At 42.9% G+C, this 27,228-nt stretch overlaps 2 protein-coding genes across 6 annotated transcripts in view; one reads left to right on the forward strand and one right to left on the reverse strand.

Moving 5' to 3' along the window:
• Positions 1 to 27,228, forward strand: part of TTC7A (tetratricopeptide repeat domain 7A) — a 190,653-nt gene that overhangs the window by 2,737 nt on the left and 160,688 nt on the right. Inside the window, exons 1-3 of one of the 5 annotated variants that reach the window (XM_069009786.1) lie at positions 16,159 to 16,359; positions 18,898 to 19,061; positions 20,573 to 20,741. In XM_069009786.1, coding sequence (XP_068865887.1) covers positions 16,200 to 16,359; positions 18,898 to 19,061; positions 20,573 to 20,741 — 493 coding nt within the window. In that variant the 5' untranslated portion in view covers positions 16,159 to 16,199. Of the gene's footprint in view, positions 1 to 16,158; positions 16,360 to 18,897; positions 19,062 to 20,572; positions 20,742 to 21,465; positions 21,520 to 27,228 lie in introns of those variants that run through there. The other 4 variants (XM_069009785.1, XM_069009783.1, XM_069009784.1 and 1 more) reach the window with 4 other exon arrangements.
• Positions 10,251 to 14,557, reverse strand: MCFD2 (multiple coagulation factor deficiency 2, ER cargo receptor complex subunit). Its single transcript, XM_069009788.1, has 4 exons — positions 14,449 to 14,557; positions 13,543 to 13,688; positions 12,704 to 12,863; positions 10,251 to 11,657 (listed from the first exon to the last, which is right to left on the reverse strand). Exons 2-4 carry the CDS (start codon positions 13,680 to 13,682, stop codon positions 11,526 to 11,528), a joined length of 432 nt encoding a protein of 143 aa, XP_068865889.1. The 5' UTR covers positions 13,683 to 13,688; positions 14,449 to 14,557; the 3' UTR covers positions 10,251 to 11,525.

Raw genomic sequence — 27,228 nt, forward strand, 5'->3', positions numbered from 1 at the left:
ACCCAAAACCTCTGGGCTGCTGGCAGGGCCTAAGTGGCATGGCTCTGCAGAGGAGCCCTGTGGCTGCTGTCTTACCAGCTGCTGGCAGTTTTGGACAAGCTGCACTTGTGCCCCTGTGCCACCCTGATTTTAAGTGTGGCCATCTGGGATGGCTGAAACCGAGGTGAAAAACTGGACTACTTTGTTGACATGTGACAAAAAAGTTGTGTAGGTAATGATGGACAAGTTAAATTGGGGAGGAAGGGCACTAGTCAGACACCTTAGGAATTCCTCTTTCTGAACATGGGTGGTATCTTTTGTGGCACTGCTTTGCCATTTTGTGCAAATTCCCAGCTTTTTAGAGATCCAGTCGACTATCAGACAAAAGAACCCTCACATTGTATGCCAGTCTGGATACATACTTGATGTGAATGAATACAAAGACCTATTCATCACTCCCAATGCTCACATAACTGACAGATTAAATCACTCTCTGGCTGTGAAGATGACAGTGGCCCAATAGCTAATGCTGTCTAACAGCCTCCATTAGAAGACCTTGTTTTTGATTGTTTATAATTTTGCCAGACTTCAGCTGCTTGAGCTGGATTTTCCCATGCCGTATGTCACTAGAAACTGAAGGTTTGTGTGTGGAAGGGCCTAAATGAATAGTCAGGGCGTTGCCAAGCTCATGTATCACTGAAAAGTCACTTGAACACAAATTTTTAGGGAGTAACTGTACATTTCTCCTCTCTTGAGGGAGAAGGAAAAACATCTGGAGTTATATGCTCCCCAGTGGTTTGCGTTCAGGCTGAAGTTGGAGTTGCTGCTAAACAGCCTGAATGCAAGAAGTTCCATGTCAAAGGCTGTCAACTTGCTAGGTATCATTGACACTTTTAACCTTTTGCAATGTCTTTTGAGGCTGTACTTTGTCCACTGACATACTTAGTTCCATATTGCACCCCATGTTTTTGACAGTTGTTTTAAGAAGGCTGAGATTATGCTACCAGGGAGCACATCTAATGGCTTAAATTTAAGCACATCTTGGGTTTGTGTATGTGTATGGCTTTATAGTTCTGCTCTGCTCATCCTTTTTCTTCTTTACTGCTGTCCAGTGGTCATTTTTCTGACCAGCAATCCCTGTCATATAGGATTAGGACATGGAGATTTTCAAATCTCCATGCTGCTCTAAGTACCAGGCTGAAGTTGCCAGTTCCTAGAGATTAATTAGCTTGGCAGCTTTTAGAATAACTTTTATTTGACCCACTGAATCAATGTTGGTACTTTTTCCTCTGCATTTCCAAACAGTACTGCAGAGGTCAACAGGAAGAGCTTTCAGGCTGAATAGTTCCTAGGTGAAATGGCTGTGTTGGGAGGACATTTGGTGACCAGAAAGAAGTGGTATGGGTGTGGGTCAGGGGTGGGATGGGGTTAGAGGACATAAAGTATCTTTGAGGATGATGTGTGTTTCTGTGAGTAGTATCTGCCCATGATAGCTCAATCACACATTGGGTAGAAATGTGCTCTCTGGCCAGCAGCCTGTATAACCCTTTCCCATTCCCTACAGAGACTTTTATTAACTGAGCTTTACAAGACCTAGAAAGGATCTCTACCTGCCTCAGGAATTTGAAAAGGGCAATGTAAGGTCCCCAAGGGGAGTTTTTCCTTAACCATTATGCAAACCAGAAAATGTCTAGATCTCAGTAAGAACAGTGTGCACTATGTTTTCCCAAACTAGGCGTCAATGTGAATTGTAGGACCTATTGCCTAGGAACTATCTAGAAGGAGATTTTACAACCACACAGAATACTTTCATTTAACTACCTGCACTACTGGACCATCATATGACTTAGGACAGACCTAACTCCCACTAAATTAGGTAGCTTGGGTCCAGTTAGTAGGAAGTGGGTCCTTGGGTCCATTATCCCAGGAAGACTGTTCAGGATGGCCTGCCAACAACAGCTGGCCATTGACTGAGCTCTGCTTTTAGAGTGCATTTTGCAGCATGCTGTATTCTGTAATGGCAGTGCCATGGTGCTGCAGTACTTGGCTGGCTAATATAATGCTAGTTTGGTGTGTCAATGCCATGCTGCAGTTTTAATGAAGTCTGTGGTAGAAGCACACCTGAAGTCAGAAATTGTAATCATTCTGCTCTGCCATCGTGGTGCAATATACTGCACAGATCCTCAAGCCAAGATTTTAGAAAATTAATCTGGGTCCTATAAACATTTTAATGGGAGGAAGCAAAAATACTTGCGTGACCTGACAGGTTTTTTGTCTCCTAGGTAGGACTTCATATGGAGGAAGTGGTCTTTTCCCTTAGTGACAATAAAAGCACACTATATTTTTGCTGCAATGGAAAGATCATGTATTATATAGATCCCACGGAACAGTATTCAGCAAACTGCAGATGTCTTTAAGTTTCCATTATAAACTTGATTTTATTCCTATTCCTCCCATTGCCAAAATTAGCCCTATCCACCTACAACTTCACAGGCATAATCTTATTCTAGGACAGATTTTTTGGAAGAGTTGAAGGAAACTGGTCAAGGTGTTTAAGAGAGATGATGGCTAAAAAAATGAGTTCATCTGCTTGGAGAGTTTCCTAAAGACTTTTTGGCTTGTCACATCCTGAAAATTCATTTGCCTAGAGATTCAAAAAATATTTCACATCTGTTGGTCTTGGCTAAAAGTGGTGCCCGTGAATAGTTTTAGGCTGTCTGGTGACAGAATTATTTGGTTACTGAAAGTGGTCCCTGCCTCGGTGTGTGTACATATATGTGTTATGTGCCCTTTGCAGATCTTCACTCAACTAGTCAGTACCAATGTGCTTATAAATTTATGGTGGCAGTGCAAGGTTTCTAAACAACTCTGCTTGCATCCTGAACAGACATACTCCTTATCTGAGAGTGGTCCTGTCTGCAGGTAGTGCTGTCTAAAATCCTCACGTATATGTTTCCTGATTCCCACTGCAAACCATGCTGAAATCAACAGCATGGCTTTACAGTCCCTTCTTCACACCTTTTTTCAAAGGCAACAGAATTCAAAGTTGTCTACTCATCTCAGTGCTTTTTACTGGGTCAAAAAATTCATACCTGCCATGATTTGTGCCAATATGGCTGCGAGCCACACATGATGAGACTTAAGCCAATATTATTTTTCAGCATATGTTTTGTGGCTTATTTGTGGTTTATGACAAAGTAAGTTCTGAGGCATAATATTCTATCCTTAAAGAGGATTTATTGCAAAATATGTACTTAGAACTTTCTCATAATTGTGAAATTTTTAAATATGGTTCTTGAAGTATGACCAAAACCAGAGGCAAACATTCATTAGACAATTTTCAGCATCTCTCACTTTAACAAGAATATGACATCTGCAAACAGTACAGTTCTGCTATACCACTGCTCTAAAGTGGTCTCCTTGGATGATTCCCTTAGCTTGCATTGAAAGTTATAGCAGAACAATGTGAACAGCAAAGTCTGCCCAGCATGTACCATTGACAATGGAACATGTTCTGTGAGACCTTGGGTTTGGTTAATAATGTTCCCAGACTTTGACATTTAAGCCTTGATCTTTCTGAGCTTTGGACCTCAGTTGGTTTCACTGTTGTTGAAGCCAAGTCCCCGACCTACAAATTGCATACGGCAGAAGTATGACCATTCTTTCTCTATTTATTATTCCATCAGCATCTGTTATTGACCACTATTTGAAGCGCTTGGGCTAGATGGACCCTGGTTTTGACTCAGTATGGATGTTCTTACACTGTATTCTCAGTGTCAACAAAAATAGTTGACTATTTATTGAAAATAAGTCTAGGCATTGACTTTGTCATTTTAAAGACTTAACAGTCTTTACTGTGTTGTTTTGGGTTTTTTTTTTTTTTGTTTTTTCTCTGTGCTCTGGAGCTAGGATTTGAATCCTAAATGAAGCATTATCTTGGAGTCAAAGTGTTCACTTCTGGCTCTTCACATTTTGAATGTGCTCAGTAGAAACTGGGAATGGTTTTGCATCCATATGCTGGTGACAGTGATCATACCCTGACAGGACTGAGCAGGAGGCTGCTGGCTGCAGACTGCTCTGCCATGCAGCACAGGAACTGAGTGCAGGAGGATTGTCTCACTGGCCATTGTCTTCTGGGACTGAAGAATGGCCTGACTGGAAGGCAGAAGTGATGTGTAAATTTTCAGGAGAAACTTTTCAAGAAGGAAGTGGGTTATGATGGTAAGAAGAGATGCAAAACTGATATCTAGATGGATTAGTTGAAAACTGAAGTATGGCTGGCTCCATGATGGTCTGCAGAGATGATAAAGAAGAAGGCCTTACAGCAGGGAGAGAATAGGACAGTCTGTGATCTTCGGGAAGATTTCTCTGAGACCTGGAGCTGAGCACAGGCTCCCTGTGTTCAGGTCCTGTATTTGGCTCTCAGCTGTGGATCCCATCATAAGGGACTTCTCCTCAAAAATCAAGTCCACACAGATATTGACAGTCATTGACTCACTCAGAGGTATGTTTCACTGCAGGGAATCTGGAGAAATTAACTCCACCTTTCTATCCCGAGACCAAGTTGTAATCACATCACCCCAAGCTGCAGTAGCTTATTGTTGATACTGAAGTTTTGTCCAGTCTAAATCTCCCAAGCTGTTTGGTTTATGCTTCTTAATGTTTTATTCTCTCTGATCTTTTCACCAGGAACTTACTAGCTCCTTATTCTTTGCAGCAGCCTTTTAGTTGAAGAATATTAACCTTCTGTCTCAGTTGTTACTTCTCCAGAGAAAAAAAAGCCACATTTCTTGCAGTCTCCCCTCATGTTTTCTGGACCCCTGTCAATTTTTGCTGATCTCCCATGCCAACTGTTTCATCTCCTACTTGAAATACAGTGCACTAAACAGGTTGTGGTCTTCCAGGTGAATATTTACCTATGGGAATCAGCCCACATGGATTCTTTCAGTAGTCTTTAAGACCCTTTAAACATCCTGATGTGAGGGCTTTGCCATTCATGCTCAGCTTGTTCCAACATAGTCCCTGGTCTTTTCTCTTGTGAACGGGAACCTAGACAGTTTTGCAAGTACAGATGAGTATTTCTGTGTAAGCATTTTGCACTATTGTATTCCATTCATTTTAGATATCTCTCTAAGTCTTATCAAGAACATTTTAGATTCTGGTTTTTTTAGTATCTGTAACATCTGCAGCCCTTCCTTGTTCCATCTGCAAGATTCATTCTCATACTTCATATTCAATCTTTTGTGCCTTCATTGAAAACATAAAATAAAACCTTATACAGGACCAAGGCCCACAGAATTCCTCACAAAACATACATATTTTGATATGTTAGGATGGAATTACCCTGTGGATACAATTGTCCAACTAGACTTGACATCCTGCCCCTTCCCACAGCAGTTTCATTTAGAACACAGTTCACTAGCCTGTCGATGAAGATATTGTAGGAAATACCACTAAAGGCCTTGCAAAAAATGGAACAATGTGACATCTCCAGCTAGTACTTCAACCTCCCTTTAAGACTCCTAGAAGGAAGTTGCTCAGGGGACCGGAAGACATCTAATGTGAGATGTTATTCTCTAAGCAAGTTTTGCGTATTTTAGGCTGAAATTTTGCCCCCTAAATAATTGCACTGTCTTGTTGCTGTTGATCTTTTTAGTAAGACTGATGAAAAAAGGAGAAAAAAGAGGCATAAAACTCTTCCACTTTCTTAACATCCTCTGCACATCCCCATCACAGAGTACTGGTTCAAACTTCCCTTTATTTTTCTCTTCTTAACTGTAAAATTTATTTTACTTTTGGTAAGTTTTGCTAGTTGTATCTAATCCATTTTATCTTGATAACTGTTTACATCCAATCTATACCCTCCTATGAATGAAGTATTGTGCTGGGTTCTCAACCAGCTGTACTAGTTTCTACTTTATAGATACCCCTTCTACAACTGAGGTCAATTAAAAGGTTGGGAATTAGCTGACTTCTGCTCAATTTCCTTACTTGCCTCTAAAATGCCATAGGTTGCACTTGGTTTCTTATTAGCATTTCTTCAATGAACTGACAGCTGTCCATAATCTGTTTTTCCCTTAGATTTGCCTCTTATTAGATCTTCCCTACCCATTCTCTGAGTTTATTGACATCTGCCTTCTTGAAATCCAATGCTGTCGGTCACTTGGATCGAGTGGCAGAAGATGACACTATGGCACTGCAGAGCTGAGTTCTTGTAAAATGTCCTATCTGGCAGCAGACTTTGAGTTGCATGTTACACTGCCCTCTACCTACGTGCAAAGCTGCAGCGCAGCTGAGGAAGGTTGTGACAATTACAGTGTATATTAGGCCATAAGATTTAGGCTGCTCATCAGAATTTATCATAGAGAATGGGAAGAAAAATACAACTTCAGAGAAAATTCCTGTAAGGTATAACTGCCCTTGTAATGAATCTCAGTCAATGTGGACAGAGGATCTGTGCTAATGAAGCATTTAGAACACAAATTCTTTGTGAAAATAAATACTCCAGACTAAGGTATCAGAGGATCCTTGCCCTACTTTGTTTAGTAAAAGCTTAAGACCATTATGCAGCTATAATGCATAAGGGGCAAAGGACAGACAGTGAGACTGTAACGGGGGAGAGGAAGAAAAAAGCAATAAACTTCACCTTAGGCAAAAAGGGCTGATCAGACCATACTGAACCTATGCCTTGTAAGAACAGTGACAGAAGCTCTTATATCTTACTGCAAAAGCAGTAAGACTTCAGGTCCCACTAAAACCCTCCAATATTCTTTAATGTTGGTTGAGACCACTGTAGATATATCATGGCCCCTCTCATAAGTCTGAGATGGTCGAGAAGTCAGACCAAGCCTGATGCTTGTATTAGAAATTATATTTCCTTTTACACAATTACTTTTACTGACAAAATTACAATGAGAGTTCCTTTACTATCACTTCAAGTCAATTTGGATTTCCTAAAGAATGAAAATTAATTACCAGTAACCAGTCTCATCTGTAGTCAATTTTTATGACAGCTATAAACAAATAAAAATGTAGGCATCATACTGTCAATGTGGTGTTGGAAGATAGAGGAGCAAGCCGTGACTGTAGCTGGAGTACTGGTGATGGTTTAGGGAAATCCACGTTGTTGACTCACTATTCCATACTGCAGGGAACTGATGTGCAGTGTCCATACGCTATCTAGTGGCTCTGTCGATTATGACATTATCCCTGAATTCTTTCACCTGTGAATTGTGGGATTAAAAAATACTTCAGACAAAATTGGCATTTGTAACTCCGTAACCATTTCCTAATGAATCTAAGACATTTTGAGGTCATAAGTGATTAATGAAAAAACCCAGAAAGATAGTAAAGTCTGTGTGAATGTGCAGGCAAAACTCTTGATGGGGACTTCCAGGCAGTCAGTCCTGTCATTAACAGAAGTCTGACAGATCTTTCTCTTTTCTATACAGACTATGTTCTAGATTTATTACTAAAAAACCGACTCAGTTCAGGAGTGCTTCAAGAACAAGTATCTTCTTTAGTTGCTAGATTCTGCAATATTTTGTGAGGTAAAAGCAGATAATCTAAATATTTTAAACCGAGTGCACAGGAGACAGTAATGCAAGGCTAGATGTGTTCTCACCCGATGGGGAAAGCTGATCTTCATCCCTTGAGATCACAGACTAGGAAGACATGAAGATCACATACAACAGCATTCTCCTTGTCTTCTGTTTCTGCCAGGGATGTGATTGATCTTCATTAAAACAGTGAAGATCAGCTTTGTTATTTATCTGTGAAATGGAGATTGTACTGTTCTATGGAAGCTAAGACTGCTTTATAGATGATGAGTACTACTGTTGTAAAGACCCTATTTTCTATATATGAAACAAAAAATATTGTATTTATATATGGCCTGTACCAGCATATTTAGAGGTACCATCTGAGCTACAACTAGCACATGAATTAGTTCTATTTGAAAAAAAAGAAGTCTGATTCACCATCACTCTCAGCAATTTTGCACTTTCCTACTTAATATCTGAGAAAGCTCCCCAGACAGCTCTTAAAACACTTATCTTTAATTGTACTTAATTATGTATGTGTATTTGTTTTAGGAGGATGAGTAAAGACATGATGCAGGTTTCAGCTTGGCTAACTTTTCTTGAACTATTCTTTCTAGGAAAGCAGAAATTTTATTTTGTTCTTCACGCACATCAAAGGTGCCAATTTTGTTTTCCCTTTTCAGTAAACAATTTGTCTATTTATACTTCTGAACCCTTAAAACAAGTTTAAAATAGCTGGCAAATAATGTTCACATTACCAGCATTTATCATGATTTGCAATATGAAGCTTCTATAGTGCATGTCTTTTGCCACATACAATAGCAGTTAATAAATATGCATATAAATACAACAGATGTATATAAATGGACTTACAGGAGGTTGCACGTGATGAAAAAACCCTGTATAAGAGTCAGTTCCTTGGCCATGCCCTTTCATCTCAAATAAACCTAAAACTAAGAGCCTTAAGTATAGTGCTAATTTTGGCTGGCAAAGAGTTCATTTTCTTCACAGTGGCTAGTATGGTGCTGTGTTTTGGATTTGTGCTGAAAATAAGAGTTGGTAACACAGGGATTTTTCGTTATTGCTGAGCAGAGCTTACACAGAGGCCAGGTTTTTTCTGCCCTCTCATCCCACCACACCAGTGAGAGGTGCCACAAGGGGCTGAGAGAGGACAGAACCACGATAGCTGACACCAAGTGACCAAAGGGATATTCCTGAGCATAGAAAGCTAAGGGGGATGAAGGAAGAGAGGGGGGTAGATGGCATTTGTCTTCCCAAGCCGTTGTTACGCGTTATGGAGCCTTGCTCTCCTGACACTCACCTGCCCATGGCAAGGGGTGAAGGAATTCCCTATTTTGCTTTGTTTGCACTCAGGGCTTTTGCTTTAGCTATTAAACTGTCTTCATTTCAACCCCCAAGTTTTCTCACTTTTACCCTTCTGATTCTCTCTGCCATCTGACCAGGGAGAGCGAGCAGCTCTGTGGTCCCTTGCTGCCAGCTGGGGTTAAACCACAAGAGCAATAAGCATATAAGACTTGACAGGGCTACAGGCAACCTGCTTTAAGTGCTCAAAGCTGAGCAGCTTAACCTCTTCTGGCCCTCTTAGCCACTAGCATTTCCTACACTTTTTTCTGATTCAACATTCACTCCAGATCATTCAGCCTCAGAACAGATTAAAAAAAAAAGTAGCTGTTAACTAAAAGAATTTTCTTTTAAGATGACTGTGAGTAAGAGAGATGGGCTTAAAAACACATCAGCAAATGAGGTACATTTCTTACTAGGACTTCCAGCCTTGTGTATCCTATCAGCATGCACAAACCCCAACTTAATTTTATTGCTTGTACAACCAGCACAAACCTGGCCACAAAGATTTCAAAATAAATAATTAGTACAAGGAAAAAAAATCCAACACTCAGGCTTAATTGCACAAACATTTAAACAGAGGAAATCATTTCTTTTACAAATGTGTTTCTCTTGTATAAGAATAATTTTGTATAGAAAATAGCTCTTTATACATTTACAGAAATAGGCTAACATTTAGATTCATTATTAATGAATAATCATTGAATGCAATTTAAGATTTCAGTTATGTTTCAGTCACCAAACATCAATAACACAGCAATACATCACTGCTCTAATACCCTTAAACTGCTTGATTTATCAAATACTGAGTCAAGAGAGGGAAAACATTCCTAGAGCCATGATGATTTGCAAACACTCAAGTAGCTTGAAACTGTTAAGTTATGAAATACCTCGTGAAAGTAATACCATAATTTAAGTGTCAAGGAGTATGAACTTAAACCTTAACAAGGCAGCATTACTTGCTCACTCCTGCTGGCTAATACTGTAAAACCCAAATTGAACAAAAGCTTTAATATTAAAGTGGTTTACTGTTAATGTGACCTTCAAAACACTCCTGAAGGATGGGATGCCATCCAGGTCCTGGACAAGCTCTAGAGGTGGGCCCATGAGAATCTCATGAGGTTTAACAAAACCAAGTGCAAGGTGCTGCACCTGTGTGGAGCAACCCTGGTATCAACACAGGCTGGTGGGGGTTGAACAGATCGAGAGCAGCCCTGCTGAGAAGGACTTGGGGGTGCTGGTGGGTGAGAGGCTGGACAAGACCCAGCAATGAGCACTCCCAGCCCAGAAAGCCAAACGTGTCCTGGGCTGCATCCAAAGCAGTGTGGGCAGCAGGGCCAGGGAGGGAATTCTGTCCCTCTGCTCTGCTCTGCTCTGCTCAGACTCCACCTGGAACACTGCAGCCATCTTGGGTCCCAGCATAGGAGAGACAGGGACCTGTTAGAGAGAGTCCAGAGGAGGCCACCAAGATGATCAGAGGTGTGGAGCACCTCTCCTACAAGGAAGGGCTGCGAGAAGTGGGATTGCTCAGCCTGGAAAAGAGAAGCTTTGGGGTGACCTAATTGCAGCCTTCTACTACCTGAAGGGAGCCTACAAGAAAGATGGAGAGGGACTCTTTACAAAGAGTATGTAGTGATAGAGGCTAGGTTTAGATGAGATGTTAGGAAGAAATTCTTTACTGGGTGGGTGGATAGGCACTGGAACAGGTTGCCCAGAGAAGTGGTAGACGACCTAGCCCTGGACAGGGAGCACCTGAACAACCTGGTCTAGTGGAAAGTGTCCCTGACCATGGCAGGGGTCTTGGAACTGAATGATCTGTAAGGTCTCTTCCAACCGAGGCCATTCTATGATTCAAAATGAGATAGCAGAAGCTACTCTAGCAAATGCTAGACAGCATTAACACAACATATAAATGTAATAAAAATACTTTCATTTTCTTAAGAAAACATGGAAGGCAGAGGAAAAAGAAATCAGTAAATTAAGATATAAAAAGTAAATTTGTAGAGGACAAAAATTTGAAAAACATGTATATATATTTATATGTAAGGGTATGCTAGGAAGTACATATATTTAACAATACTCAATTTATTCAAAGACTGTTTAAGTCCATATGGTGTCATGTGGAACTGAAATGTAACCCACATTCAAATGCTTTCCCCCTACAACTGCTGTTTCAAGCTCCTGCACTTAATCTGCAGATTTCCCTGTAAATTAGAGAGAAGGTGAAGACGTTTATCCTTGGAATACAACTATATGCAGTAATCATTTCTTCCTTTCTAGGTATAATTTAAAATAGAAGATGTAAGCAAATAAGAATTATAAAACCCAATGATTGAAACCCAGAAATTTAGATGCTAATGATTCTATTTAGTATTCATACAGAGCTACTTATGAGTTTGTCAGCTGTACCCTGTGTGAGTACTGTTGACACTCCCATGTGCACCATTCAAATGTGTAGTTACATTTAGTCAAACACGGCTCTCACTCCAAGTTAGCCAGCCTCTTAACACATAGAACTTTCAAATAAATTCAGCTGGAACTGGTACACCTCTCCTTCTCACAGCACAGAGGTTGACATGAGACAGTAATGAATCACATTATACTGGTTCACATTTTCATGTGGTTAGAAGGAGAAACAAACCCTTATTCCAGTGATTTTGCGAATTCCGCATAGTCAATGTATCCATCGTTGTTCTTGTCATCATCTCGTAAGACATCATCTATTAGACTAATCAGCTCTTCTTCCTTCATTGCTTGGGTATGCTCACCACCTTCCTACAAAAACAAAACCCCATTGAACAGTTCAGAAGTCTCTCCCATCTAGTGGCACATATGACATATTACTGACATCTCATTTTTAAGCTGTTCATGTTTGGTGCCTAATTTGGCACTAAGGTTTATGTAATCATTTGTAACAATAGAAGCAAATTTCATCACATGGAAGCTTTGAAGTCAAAGTTCTCTGGACTTCAGAACAAGCATTCTGCAGTCAATATTCTTGGCCAGAAGTTCCAAAAGCTGAATAGGACAATGTATAATGATGGACAATCATCTAATAGATGTATGCTTAATTAGGATCTTGATGTAGTACAGCCACTGTAGTTTCTATACAGTACAGAAACATCTTACAGTAAAAGTGAAAAAATTCAGCACTGTAGCTCAAAGTCAGTAAAATTCTTAGTAACACCCCTTATAGGAACACAGAGAGGTGCCTTTGCACAAGAAACAGCCAGTCATTACTCTGTTATCCTCTCAGTATTTTTTGCCACAGGTTATTAGCAGGAAGTTATGCTATTCTGAGTTGTAACTTTCAGAACATTAATATGAGATAGTGTGTTTCTATTGTGTTCCTAATGACTGGAAAGAGAATTTGAGTTTAGGAAGAGGCAAACCATAACAGGTTCTTCTAATACAAATTTTGTGCAAGAGGTTTTTCATAGTTTGTGTAGACACAGCAGTAACAGTCTGAAGTTGAAAACAGTGTCATATCACATGATATGTCTACCCTCATGCCCCATTTTGGATGATTTCCCTTTCTCCCCATCCCTACCTACCAAAGTAAGCCCTCTGTAAAATAATTTTCACTCTGGAGCCCTTCCTCATTCTAGACTTTAAACTAAAATGGAAACTTCCTAAAAACTGCAATGTGACATGAAAAGCTGCGATAATGTACTTTTACAAATTCAACCAGAACTATCAGGAGAAGAAGTCTCATTTTCAGGCAAAACTGTAACTGCACTGAAGATGTGTTGCAACTGTTCTGCTGCTTTTGGAGTCAGAACTGTTTCCAAACACATATGCCCTTACAAAACTACACCAACCTCTTTGTGGACATGTGAGATAGCAGTAGCAAGCTCTAACCCATCTAGCAAATTATTGCCATCATAATCATGCATTTTGAAGTAATGGAGCTGCAACTCTTGTGGAGACATCTCAGATTCTGGTTTCTCGATAACACCTTCCAAGTGTTCCATGATGTGTCTATGAAAAACAAAACCCACAACATTTCCATCAGTTAATATTTAATGTTCTGTTTACAGCAAATTTAGTCTTTGATCAAATACTGTACATCTAAAAGCACCCTGGACAACTAAAAACTACAGTCTGATACTAAGAAAAAGGGGGCACAAAGGTTGTCACAGGGGCTGTAGAGGCCTCTAATACCTTAGACAGCTATTTCTATTTCTTCTGGCCTCCTTAGCAGGCTATCAAAACAACTGAAGCAGAGCCCAAAATCTCTTTTTGGCTGTCTTCCAAAGTACAGGAACTGGAGGAAGATCTTTCCCAGTCAACCATGAAGTGTTCCAGGGAGTTTTATTTTCTGCTAGAACTGTTCTGCATTTATGAAGAAGCAAATGAGAAAATGAACTCTACCTGTTAGGAATATAATTTTGTCTAAAGTATGGTGATATGGGTAAGCAAGATTTCTGCAAGAAATTTTTTATAGCATAAGCAGGGCTAAAGGCTCCAGAGAGACCTTTCCAGGTCTCATATCTCTACAAATTTATCAAGCAAGCATGTCTCATATCTGGCTTTAGCTAGTTATACAACATTCAGAGAAAACAGAGTGCCCTAGGCTTAAGTCCAACTCGCATAACACTTTAGAGATAAGAAATCATTAAGAAGTAAAGTTTACGCTTTTAGAACATGGAACACATACTCTTTATCTTGTACCAAATTCTTATCAAGGCGAATATTTGGATGTTGACTCTCTCCTACGTGTTCTTCAGCTAGGGCAGAGATGAAGAATACAGCCAGAAAGCAGAATAGCAAATGTGTTCTAAACATCCTTTGGGCCATTGTGATCTACAAAAAGGAAAACACCCCCCCCCAAAAACAACAGATGAAAAATGCAATTTACTTTCGGCAGATTTAGAGACTGCTTAGAAACAACCCCATTAAGTCTCAGAATAGAAGAACCTGCTGCACTGAAAACTCTTTGCAAGCAGAGAACCAGAAAGCTCCAACTAGGAGTTTTTATGAGGGTCCCTATTTTACGGGATTATGCAGTAATTTTCAGATCACGTCTTTTTTTTTTTTTCCTCATAGGAGATGCGCACACCTTAGCCATGCTTGGGTTTTTATATACCTTCTAGACAACCAAGCAACCATGCCTGCCTCAGGCAGACCTGCCCCACAGCTATGGGAGCAAAGGTCGCTTACGGTACCGAAGCGGGTCCATCTAATTAGTAGCTCTATTACGAGTGAATTCCCTAAGGGGCCCACGCCTTGGAAGACGCCATGCAGCCATGCATGTGCGCACTTCACGGGCAAGTGACAGCGTACAGAGCTTCAGAGGGGCCGAGCGCGCTGCCGAGAGCGGCCAAGGCGCGGGCTGGTGGCTTCCGCTCCTGCTCTTCTCCCGGCCCCAGCTGGAGCGACCCCCGGTTCCACCGCCGCCAGCCAGTCTCCCCCCCCGGCTCCCCGCCTGGCTGGATCCCCGAGGAAGCGCCACCGCAGCAGGATGGAGCTGGGCCCGCCGCCCCCCGCCCAGGCCCCAGCATCCCCGCTCCAGCACCGGCTGTCGGGGCGGGTGGAGAGGCCCCGCTGCCGCCAGACTACGCACCCTCGGGCGGGTCTCCGCCGTGCCGCGGGCTCCGGGCTGAGCGCGGGCTGGACACCATTACCGGGGCACCATCCCGGGATCACCCCTGACCCGGCGCTGCCCCGCCCGCTCCACCGCCCATTGGCCGCGCCGCCCCGCCCCGCCCCGCGGGCGACGTCACCGCTCCCGGAGCTCCACGTGGAGCCCTCGCGGTGGCGCAGGTGCGGCAGCGCCCCGCCCATCGCGGGGCTGCGGGTGCCGCTGGGCGACAAGGTGTCCGTGAGCCGGCAGCGTGTCTTGAGGGGCACTGGGATGAGCATTGCCAGCAGGTTCAGGGAGGTGATCCTGTCCCTCTCTTCAGCCCTGGTGAGGCACATCTGGAGTGCTGTGTCCGGTTCTGGGCTCCCCAGTACAAGAGAGACATGGAGCTGCTGGAGCAGGTCCAGCGGAGAGTAACAAAGATGGTTAAGGGACTGGAGCATCTCTCTTACCAGGAAAGGCTGAGGGAGCTGGGCTTGGTCAGTCTCAAAAAGAGAAAACTGAGAGGGTACCTTATCAATGTATGCAAGTGTGTGCATATATATATATAAACACACATATATATATACATATATATATACAGATATATATACTTATACAGTGTACACAAGGGGGGGGTGCCAAGGGGATGGAGCCAGGTTCTACTCAAGTGGTGCTGAGCAAAAGGACAAGAGGAAATAGGCAGAAACGGATGTACAGGAAGCTCCATCTGAACAAGAAACAGCCTGTGCAGGTGACAGCATGGAACATTGTCCAGAGAGGTTGTGGACTCTCCATCAATGAAGATATTGAAGAACTGCCTGGATGCAATCCTGTGCCATGTTCTCTAGGGTGACCCTGCTTGAGCAGGGGAGCTTGGATCAGATGACCCACTGTGGTCCCTTGCAACCTAACCCATTCTGGGTGCTGTGGGGTCTCGACAACCCCGGCCTTTGATCCAGAGAACTCCCTTCCAGAGGATGCATTGGAGGGATGCCCTCCAATGCCGTGGGCAGAACCGAGAAGGAAGGCAATGGCGGAGCTGGTGGCAGTGAGGGCCGGCAGTCCCAGGCCACCCCCTGCTCCAGATGCTTCCCTCTAGCCCCATCCACAAAGGACTGCCGTGTTTCCTGCCCTGCTGCTCGAGTGGGAACTGCTGTGCCCCCTCCCCAGTGCCCACTGCAGTTTATAAGCTGTGTGCGTTCTGTGCTTCCCCTCGCACTACACGCCACAGGTCTCGCTGTTTCCATACTCGACACCTACACAGGCACCGCTCTGGCCTCTCGCAGATCATAACCCGCGGGCAAACCTCGGCCTCGGGGAGCCAGGTGGGGCTTTTGGCCCGTTCCTGACACACCACCCGGGTGTTTCGTGCCGGAATTGCTGCTGGAGGGGGGCACTGGCCGTGGTGATCAACCAGCGGAGAGCCCGGGGGTTCAGGTGACTTCCGAGGGCGGCGGTGGGGGAACAGCACCGCCGGCCCGCTCACCCAGGCAGGGAGCGAGGTACCACACCCGCGGTACCGCGGCCGGCGGTTCGGGACGCGGCTCCGCGCCCGGGCGTCAGGGGCGAGGCGTCAGGGAGTGGCGGCTATGGCTCATTCGCCGTCCCACGTCGCAGCCCTCGGGCACGGCGTCCCATCCGCCCCCGCCCCTCGGCACCTGGCGGATCCGCGGCCCCGCCGGCGCCTCCCGGGCGCTGCCGCCGGGGACTCCCCGCGGGCCGGGGCGGGGCGGGTCCGTCCCGGCGCTAAGATGGCGGCCAAGGGCTCGCACTCGCACGTGAAGCTGGAGGCGGAGATCGAGCGGTGCCGGGCGGAGGGGCAATGGGGGCGGCTCCGCCACCTCGCACAGCAGCTGCTGCCGCCGCGGCCCCCGCGCAAGGCGAAGGCGGCGAGGGGCGCGCAGGACGCCGGTAAGCGGCGAGGGGGGCGGGCGGGGCGGCCGCCGGTACCGGCCCGCCCGGGCGCGGGGCGGCGGTAGGGACGGCTGGTCGTTCCCTGCCGCCGCCCAGGCTCGGTAGCCGCGCGTCGGGGGGCTGGCGTGGGCGGGAGCTGTGGTTGCCCCGGCTCCCGAGCTTGGGGGAGCGGGCTGGGCAGCGCTGGCTTGCGGGGCGTCGTCTGCCGTCCCGTGCCTGCGCCCCGGCCCCGCAGCGGGAGGGAAGGAGGGATGGCTGGGAGAGGCGGCGGGAGCGCAGGAAGCGGCGCGCAAAAAGATCACGCCGCGTTTCCTCGTCGTGTCAGCGCTGCCGAGCGCTCGGGATGCCGCCCCCGCCGCGGTCAGCAGCGGGGCGCAGGTGGCGGCTGCCCCGCTCCGAGCCCGCCCGGGGTGCAGCCAGCCCTTTCCGCTCCCTTTGGAAAGGTGTCTCCTCAGCTTCTCTATGCGTGTCGTGCTAGTTCGCTCTTGCCCCCTGCCCAGCGCTGTTCTTGGGAGGGTGTCCTTGTGTTACTCCTCTCCATTTCTGAGGGGCACTGCCTTACTTAAAGCCTTTCACATGTAAAACAGGTTTCATAAATAGCAAATGTATTAGTACTTTTTTTTTCCTGTTACAACACGCTGCTTTGCTTTTTTTTTTTTTTTTTTTTTTAAATCTCTGGTAAAAAGTGTGGCAGCCTTACTCAGTGTGAGGTCAGCAAGTAAGTTGTGAACAGGACCCGATCCTACCCATGGTAGTGGTGCAAAGGGCTTCTGAAATTAGAAGAGCTACTTCTAGGAATAAACCTGCTTCTTTAGAGGAGTGTGTCCAGAATGTGGCCCTAGAGTTGAAGCTTTCTGAGGTGCCTTAAACTTCACAGTGGGAACCGTGATGGGGGAGATGTAGATAGTTTAGTACATGTTTATTTTTGAGGCTTTCCAAGGGTGTACATGATGCAGATCGAACCCTGTGCTGAGAACCACACGGCCAACCTTTGAACTTTAGTCAGATTTCAGCCGCATTTTCCCAGGTGCAGAGATCACCATGCACTTTGGGGGCATTAGTAGTTGAAGAGTTCACAGTAGTTTCTTCCCTTGTAATTAAGAGGTATAACAACAGTATGATTGCTGTAAAAACATGATTTGTTAATTTGCTGCTATGTCATCATAACTTGCTAGTTATGAAAAAGTAATGCTTTGTTATTGCTACAGAGCTTCTTTCAGCAGGTTTTGTGCTTCTAGAAATGATTGTGTGTCTGGATGGGATTTAACAGTAGTATTTGCTTTGTGAGGTTGTGTATATTTATTTCTTGATTGTGTATGGTCTTACCTAATTCCTTAAGTTTGGTTAAGAGATTAATGATTGCCTGAAAGCTCTTCAGTGTGTAGAAATGATTGCATGCAGGTTTGGGGGGGAGTACAGTGGAACACTTAGGCTTCCCATTTTATGTCCCTGTACTTTGTTTATTATGTAAGTTGCAGACCTGCAAACGAGCAGGAAGAGCTATGGTTATAATTTGATATGCAGCTGAACACTTAGGCCTCAGCAGCAAAAAAGTCTAAACCACCACACAGTTGATTATTAATGCTATATGTAGTGTATAGGTAAAAACTGGTCATAAGGTGTCCCCTGGACTGAAAATGCAGAAATAGGTACACTATTGTGTTCCACTTATTCTCGAATTTTGGACTTTGGAATGGAATATATATGAAATGGAATATATATGAAATATAGGGCTTGGCTCTTTGATGTTCAAAGATTTCCTTACCCTGCTTGACTCACTAGTCTGCTGATGGAGGTACTGTTGTTAGGAATGAAGCAACTGCAGAACTGGGCCATTGTGTAAGAACTCCAAGTGCTCTGCCAGATGAAACTTTTTTTTTCAGCACATGATTGCCGCATTGCATGATGCTTCATGCTGTATCCGGTGCTGCTACCTCTGTCTTCTGTGGAACTGTGAACAGGCATGCATTTTAATGTAGAAAGAGTTTTATGTGGCATTTTAGTTATGGCAGAATATCAATCCTTGTGTGTTTTTAGTAATGGATGTGTAGAATGAGTCTATCTTCTGAATTTTTTTTCTGTGTACTTTCAGGAAAATTGTACAAGTTTCTGATACAGTTACTACTATCACTTCTCTATAGTCTAAAGCACTCATTTCATGCTTGTACCTTTGTAAATAAAAAGCATCCACTGAAATGTTTGCAAAGTTTGGTCTTATACTTTTGGAAGTGAGTTTTGTGATGAACATTCTTAACTGTTATATTAGTGACAATGTAAGAAGGAATGGTGCTGCCAAAAATTAAAGGATTAAGGGAAAAATCTTCAAGTTACAAGAAACTTATTTCATTTTTCCATACAAAACATACTATTTCCACTAGATAGAAGTTAGTGGAACTTTTTTTTTTGTCTATTTGTTCTTCCTTATCCCCTCATTTGAGTTTGTTGTGTTTCTCAAAGGTGTGTTGTTTTTGGAATTCTTTGTGTCATCAGTGTGGCAGTAAGCAATGTTTCTTGTTGGTTGGTGTGTGCTTTCAGAGGACCATGGGAGTATGCTGCTTGCAGAGGCTCTGCTGGAAGAATGTTTGAAGGAAAACTTTGCCAAACTGAAGGACTCCATTCCACTGTCAGAGAAGAGTGAGCCCAAACTGGGTGAAGCTAAACAGTATCTGACCAATATCTTAAGCAGAGGGAAACTAAGAGTAAGTGGGTTCTATCATCGTAATTCCTGCCAATGTTTCTTTCATATGATTATCAGTCTGATACAGGGTGTGGGTGTTGCTGTTGATGTCCATGGATGTACAGTGCTGTATTGTAGGTGATACTAAGGGATGGTAATTCCCCTTGGCAGAATCTTACTTTGTGAGACTTGCTTTTTCATATGCAAAGAAATTATGTGCTACAGAGACATATCCTGTTTATTTTTCCTTTAACTGGAAAGAAGCAGGATAAATATTTAGAATTTCTCTTGGGTGGTGAGGCGTGGCCGCATAAGGGTGCTGTCAGGCCTGCACAGCTGAGTGACCTCCTGCTGCTCCTCATCTGAGGGAATTGAGCACAACTAGTCAGCTCCTGATTGGAGAAAAATGTGCCACAAGCTGCTGTCAGGAACTTAGGGTTGTGTTGTGAGTCCAGGACTACAGCCTTGCACTGCTTTCAGTGTCTGTCAGAGAAGTAATGCTTTTATTTTGTTTTGTGGACTGGCTGTGTGGCTGGTAGCTCCTTGTCAACTCAGCTGCAGAGCTTCAAGAGTGTTTTAATACTCTCTTTGATATTTGCTGCTGCTGCGTTGGTGTCCTTTGACACACAGTTGCATAACTGGGTTTAGATATAAATGAATTACAACAGTCTGTTCTAGACTTGTATTACTTGTGGTCCTGAAATTGCCAGGCTAGTTTAGTTAAGTTGGAAATGTATATTGTACTTTTACCATGTTAGTTTCCAATGAGCAAGGTCAGCCTATTTAGAAAATAGAATAGAGGGAGTAAGGAAGAGGAGTCTGTCCAACCCTCTTCCTTTATAGTTTAGCCCCATTAACAGTCAGAACTACTGAATTCTTCCAGTTCTTTGTGTTTAGTTTGGCTGCAAGAATTGCCATTACTGTTTCTTTGCTAGTGGTGACTTAGCTACTCATTCAGTGTTGATTGTATGTATTAAAAAAATGGGTATGAAGGCTTGGGAACCTTTTCGTGTTTTCCAAAGGGTCTGAACAGATGTGTTTTATAGAGCTTTCTGTTACACGTTTTCAATCCTTAAATGAAACAAATCTTAGAAATAGCAGGTGTGCCTTCTGTTTTTTCACTGTTGCATAAAAATTCTTTGACAACTGTAGAAAATTTGGGAGCTTTCTCACTCTAATTAAATATACAGAGGAGAGGGAAGCACTTGTCTAAAACATGATGTTTACTGCCTAGTTTAAAAGCAGAGGTTTTTCTTAGTGTGTGTGCGTAGGTAATTCTGACAATGCCAACCTTTTATGTACTCTGTGTGGCTGGAGAATCTATAGAGCAGGTCAGCTGAGACCAAAGAGTTGGCTTAGAAACTGTGTATTTCAAAACTGAGCTCCAAAGTGGTTGCCTGACCTTCGTTGCCTACTGCTTTCATGAGCTTAGCCCTTGCAGTTGTGACAGGAAGGCATTCTGAACCTGCCTAATTTGCCATGGAGTACTTCATTCTTCCTGTAAACACTTTCTCTCTCCCTGCTCCATTTCAGCCAAAGTATATGACAGAAGCTATGCTGATCCTAGGAAAGCTTCATTATGTGGAGGGATGCTACAGAGATGCCATCAGCATGTATGCAAAAGCAGGACTTGATGACGTCTCAGCCAAAGATGAACCTCTGTACATGCTGCGTTTGATAACTGAAGCCTTTGTGATTAAAGGTAAAGGACCATGTATGTGTATTTGAAATCTGCTGGTTTTAGGTTGAAGCTAATTCTCCAAGTGATTTGGTTGGAGCAGGATTAGGGTAAAGATGTGCACTGTAGAAAATCCTACTGGGTATGGTCTGTGTAGTTTTAAACTTAAAGGCATTATGGAATCTTAGTCCATGGTTTTTAAACTTGGCTGGCCTGTAAAGAAAAGCTTGAAATTGGAAATCTTGTGGTAACTCTTGGCTGTAAGTCAGCTACATGCTTGAGCTTGTGTATCCATTTTGGGAAAATCTAAATCAAGCCCTCGGCTGAATTGGGGCCTATGCTTTCTCTGAGAAAGAGTTCATCTACTTGTACATTTCAGTGATTTCTGTGAATTAAACAAGGACGATGTCTCCAAGTTTTAAACTTTGGACTAAGAATATGTGCTTTCAAAGCAGGTAGTATATTTTTGCAATGCATGTCACACAGTATCAGACCTTATGTACAAACAGGAATCTCTCCTCCCCCTTGTAACTCTACAGACATTGCACTATTTGAGAGATTCTAATTAAAACTACCTCTGCGGGTAGTGAAATTGCATTTCCTTTTTCAGTGGGGGAAAGGAAGACCCTTGTCAGTTTTTGACTTGGGGGGAGAAAAAGATCAGTAATCTTCTCCTTTGCTTTCAGTTCCTTTATAAATGTTGCTCAAGTACTGCTACCTATCTACTGCTTTCTACTCTTTTCAGCATGTCCACCAGCTAATTAGGTGAATGAGAACTCTGATGATCAGATACCTTCAACTGGTATGTAAAAGAGTGAAACCAAATCAACCCAAAATACTGTTTAACTGGGCTGCTAGTATTACTGATAATAATTTGAGTCATTCTGCTTATTTTGAAACCCTGTTTGTGCTGCTTTGCTTGCTTTGATTTTTGTTTCCTGTGGTACTGATCGGATCTGCTTCATTAATGAGCTTTTGTGGAGCAGGACTAATTTACTTGTACCTCACACTGACACTTGCATGGCGCAGAGGAGTGAGTAGCTGCCAATGCATTCTCAGCAGTGTATTTGAGAGCAACTCTTGGTGCACTCCAGAGTCTGAAGGAGATGCAGTGTCCTCTTTGGGAACTGGATGTGACCCTTGGGGAGGTGCGGGTGTAATGATAATGTGTGTGTGGAAACTGATGGAATAGCACTGTTGTTATAAGACCCCTTGTGTTGTGTTGACTACCTAACTTACTCATGAAGATGTTGGAGGTGTTTGCCTCAGAGCATCAGGCAGTTTTTTTGCTTTCTTTCCCCGTGTGGTTTAGCATGGAATGTAAATACTGTGTTGCCCCTGTAAACCATAGGAGCCTCTGCCCTTGCAGAGCAACCTCTGTGCTGTTACAGTTCTGCAGTCTTTATCCTCCACGATGATTATTTTCATATTAGCTAAGATATCAAGGGTGTAGTAAGTCACTCAGTATTCTGCCAAAGTTTCTGGCAGAAAAAAGTCCAGCAGAGTGGAGTCCAGGTGAGTTTGGAGAGGGCACTCACTAGGATCACCGTTCCCTCAACCTCCCACTCCTACGTTAGCACTTTGTGCAGGTAGCCATGGCAATAACAATGTAGATGTAAATTTTCATTTTAAAGCACGTGTGTCCAGGCTGCTTCTCCAGGGCAAGTAACAATATGGAGTTGAATTATTTAAAATTCATTGATACTTTATGCTATAGATTTTTCTTATTCCCCTTTTTAATTTGGTATCTCTCCAGAAATTGTTGATCCATGCCATATTACTGCCTTTGGTTGAACTATTGGCCATTTATGCAATATGAAACGTTCTTTAAAAATGCTCTTGAATGTTGCTGGTAGTAAAATTTTTTGCAGGGGTCATTTAAGCAAATATCCAGAAAAGCCACAGTCCTGTCTACTTCAAAGCAGAAGTTAGGTTCCCCAATTAATTTCTTGTTCACATTTTCAGAAATGGGAGAAAGCAGTTGGTTTAATAGAATTTCCCTGTTCACCCAGCATTAGTTAAAGCAGCAGAACTTTGTAGCACCTCATAGTGTGAACTTGAAACTACCTCAGTTTTGTGTAGTTCATACTGCTGAGTTATGCCTGTATGCAGAATGGCAGCATAGGTTTAGGCTGGAAAGGTCATGGAAGAAAGAAAAGTCAAATCAGAGGCTTATGTTTTTAATGTTGACACATATCCTTTTAATGCTGGAAATGAACAAAAATTAACAAGAAGGATGTGGGATGCACTGGGAGGAGTTGCACAGATGAAGCTTGTTATAGAAATCCAGCAAAACCAAGTTTCCTTCCTTAGAGCACCTTTTAACCTCTGCAACACTGAAGGTTGGATGTTGAGCTAAATCTCTGGAGTCTTTTTCTGGAGGTCCACAGCATGTAGTAGGTTCATATTATGGTAAGAGGCAGTATGGATTTGCACCCTTGTGTTTGGACTGCAGAAGTTGAGCAGGGAAAAAATCTCTTGCTTGCCTTCTCAGTAAACTTCCACACAAAGTGAGTATCAAGAAGTAAACATGGAAGTTCTTTATCGGTCTGAGGACTCGTGCAATTGAGAAGTCACAGGAGAAATGGCAGAGAGAGCAGGATTCTTCAGTTTCTCATCTGACTGCTGCTTCCTGTTCTGTTTCTAAATCTCTGCATTGTGAGGGGACGAGTTTTGTGGGCGCTGTGAGTGGAGCTCTGACAACAGTTTGATTTTTCATTATGACTAATTTTAACCTCTATGGTTAGTTAATAGGTAGTTGGTTTGTACTTGTCTCCTTCCTCCCCATCCTCCATGAAGTCAATCCCTCCTTAAAATTTTTCCTCTGCTCAGTTCACATTACTGCTGGTAATCTCTGATGCAAGCAGCTCTGTGTTGCATTAAACCAGTATTGAGTAAGTAAACTTTGCTTCTAATTCAATTGGGACACACTGTGGCTTTGTTACCTGGTGTTGTCCATTTGAAACAAGCAAGCAAAAAAGACTTCAGAACAAAGTGTGTAGCTATCAGAGCCCATTGATTTCCCTCTGTTCTGCTTGCTGCAGAAACTCTGCAGAGATCTCTCCCTCACAAGGAGAAATTCTTCCTGGCAGTAGGTTAGGTCACTGCCTAACCCTTACAAAGTTCTAGTAAGTGTAGCTCTAGCCTGGGCTTCAGCATACCTCAGCTCCAAGAAAGAGGCTTCTCTGATGTGGCAGTGTTTGCTGTGCTGCTGAGAGCACGATGAGAGCTGCTTTAACTGAGGCAGGCTGTTGCCAGCCCGAGTGATGGAGGCTCAGGCAGGGCTCGTGTGACCTGTGGGTCCTGTCTTTGTGACAACTGAGAGGGGCTGAGGGGCTTTAGCTTGTGGTCAGGGATGTGTCAGAGCTGCTGCGAGGCGAGTCAGCCCTGTGCTGAGGGGCTCCCTGTGTCTGTCAGGCCAGGCACTGGACTTCCTCTGCCTGGAGTGGGGTAGCCTGGAGATACCTACCTATCTAAATTTGTGCAGCAATGGCATAGGATTGCACATGGTATCTAGTTTCTAAATGGATTTCTAGGGAGTTAAAGCTTTAGAAGTCTCACTGCCTGTTTTTTTCATTTTCACCCAGTCCATCTGTAATTTTTGTAATTTAGTCATTTTTGTGTTATTATTGGCCATTTGGCAACTCAGGGTGGGTTTAAGTTGTGCAGCTTCAGTCTGAACACTCTGTAGAGTCAGAAGTTGGCTGTTCTGGGGTGATTCATCACCTCTTTAAATGGTGTCTGACGCAGTCAAAGTGAATGGTGTTGTACAATACAGCCTCTTTGGTGACTGTGAGAGAAGACTATGGACTAAGCTGGGATTTATCCAGTAAATTTGTTCCTAAATAGGTTTTTTTTTTGTCTGGTTTCTGTTTTTTTTTTAACTTTAGAAAAGACATCCATTTTATCAAAAGGCTGCCATGAGAGCTTGGTTTTTTAAGATCTTTAAAAATATGTGGAGGAGAATAAGGTGATAATGTAACATGTCTGTAAGAAGCCTTGATCATAGTCTGCATTTTATTGTAACATATCCAACCACAAGTCTTATCTACGAGGAAATGAGACTGTGTCAACACAGCAGTTCAGAACTACCTATATTTTGTTCTTGAATCCATTTTAGTCATTTCAAGATGTTCAAGACCTGTGGTGTGACACTTTTGAAAAACTAAAGATAAGATCTTGAGACAAACACTGCTGGATTGAGCCACTGATCTTTAGAGCTCTCTTAAGAGCTGTGAGTGGTATTTCTGAGAGCAAAACCTTGAAGCTACCATGTGGGTTTTTTTCCCTGAGTTTGATAATGATAAACAGCCTGGAACCTACTTCCAGTGTCCTGGGTTCAGCCCAACTTGTCGTGGATTATTTTGCATTTGTTCGATCTTAGGACAAATTGCTGAGCTTAGGTGTGTTCCTGTTTCTCTTGTGGTTTTATCTTCCAGAAATGCAGTGATAATGAGTTCCATATGCTTGGAATGACATTGTTCTGCTTTCTCCCCATGTCAAATAATTGTCTTGGGTTTTTAATACTGGAAATGGTTGTTTGGAGGTTCTTATGGTGTTCTGAAAGGAAAATGGTGATATACAGAGATAAACAGAAAACCTGACCTACTCACCTGGTTTGAAAACTATTTGCTTGGTTTTAATCATGGTTTTAAATTGACCAAGTAAAGCCTCAAAATTTGAATAAGCTGTTTTAAACTTCTTTGTGATTGTGCTGCTTAGTTAGTTTCTTATTTTGTTGGCTTGCACTACTGTTAAAAACAGTAGGTTTGCATTCAGTAAATAAGAGTTTGGTATTGAAGTTGTTCATTCTAGTTAATCAAAGGATGTATCACGCACTTGTTCATATGCTTAATTAGAGTATTTAATTTTGACATTTGCTTGTGTGTCATTCATTTTTCTAATATAGTTTTCTACATGATGATTAATTTCCTAGATGAGATTTGTATTCAGCTGCTTTTGTTTGAAAATTAGAATATTCCACTCAAATAACGGTAATGGGTTACTGTGTGTTATTGGCTTAACTTAAGCAGCCTTACTTTTAATTAGTTTCCTGTTAGCTTCTCTGGAATGAGATTCTTGTCCACTTAGTTTTTGGTAAGTGAGATCGTAGTATGAAAACTGTGGAGTATTCTGGAATACAGATTGTGTGGAATGATGTTGAGTACGAGTAGTTTGAACAATTTCAAGTGCAGATCAATTGAGTTTAGAAAGATCGTATAGTTTTGCAGAGTCATAATTTATTTCATAATCTTCTTTTGAAAGTGAGTTTACACTTCTAACTTCTTTTTGCCTGAAGCATTTTTAATTCAGGTCATGTTTTATAAGCCTCTTAGTGGGCTGTACGTGCACTTTCTGAGTCTGTTCCTTGTTTCAGAGGGCAGAGCATTTTTCAGGATGTCTTCTCCTTTCTGCAGACAGTGTTTGGAATACTATTCCACTTCTTGTATGCCAAAAAACCCTTCCAGTGGTTATACACACTCTTGTGCTTGAGATCTTTACTACAGGATAATTTTTAAGAAATTTTGAAGTTCCTTAAGAAAAACTTTGCTGTAATACCTAAAAAGAGATTGTGTGTGTGTGTATCTTACTATGTAAGAACATGCTTTATCTTGTCCACTGAGACAAGCGTAGAAAATGGATTAATGGAAGGTTGATGGCATTTTCTCCATATTGAAGTAAGTAATTTGCTTTATATTCTCTCTAGGAACTAATGGAGAAAAGTAAAAGTGTGTTTTAATTGTTCATGTCAAGATAAAGATGCTCCATTTCTGTATTGTTGTTTAGGAGCCACATGACTACAAGGAAAGTACTCAAATCTGCTAGTGGTAAAAAAAGAGGGAACAGATCTTCCTGTCCTTGCAGCACAGCTGACCCCACCCTCCCTAGAAGCTGAGTCTTCATGCTGCCTGCGTTGCTGTTACTGTCTGAGCTGAGGGCAGTGTGCTATGAGGTACCCATTTAGCAGAAATGGGCAGCAGGTTGAAAGGTGCAGGGGAAAAATCCTAAGAGCCTGAATTCCCTCCCCATCTCTCTCTATTGGTTTCAGTGTCAGGTATCATGTTGTTGAGGCACTGTTGACATTGTAGCATGTGTACCATAGGCCTTTACTTGAAATTCTAAATCTTCTATACTTTAATAATCCTGTTTAAAGTGGAAGGGTTGTTACCGTCGTATGTTCTGGCTTCCCAGGGGTCCCAATTCACTGCTGTCTGGAACCTGCCCACCTTGGGAGTGATGGTGCTGGCTGAGGCACTTGAGTTCATTCAAATGTTGAGAGGGGCAGCTGGAACCTTCCTAAGGACAGCACCACTGTTGTTCAGTGTCTTTAGGAAAGCTTGTTGATCATGAAGAACCAGAATTATACTGGGCACAAAATTGAGATGAGAAAAGCGTAGGTTTGGGTGATAGTTAAGGGAAAATTACCTAAACTTTGATTTCACTTTTTTTCATACTCATGTATAGCTTTTCAGTGATAATGGGCTTCATGAGGATGATTAACACTTGCCAG

This window comes from Aphelocoma coerulescens, chromosome 3 (assembly GCF_041296385.1).
Source record: "Aphelocoma coerulescens isolate FSJ_1873_10779 chromosome 3, UR_Acoe_1.0, whole genome shotgun sequence".
Taxonomy (NCBI): Eukaryota; Metazoa; Chordata; class Aves; order Passeriformes; family Corvidae; genus Aphelocoma; species Aphelocoma coerulescens.

Coding starts and splice junctions, on each gene's coding strand:
- MCFD2 (XM_069009788.1), bottom strand. CDS start 13,682: ATGGCCCAAAGGATGTTTAGAACACATTTGCTATTCTGCTTTCTGGCT. Junction 12,864..13,542: donor AATTTGGTACAAGATAAAGA/GTATGTGTTCCA, acceptor TGTTTTTCATAG/ACACATCATGGAACACTTGG. Junction 11,658..12,703: donor TCTCACATGTCCACAAAGAG/GTTGGTGTAGTT, acceptor TTGTTTTTGTAG/GAAGGTGGTGAGCATACCCA.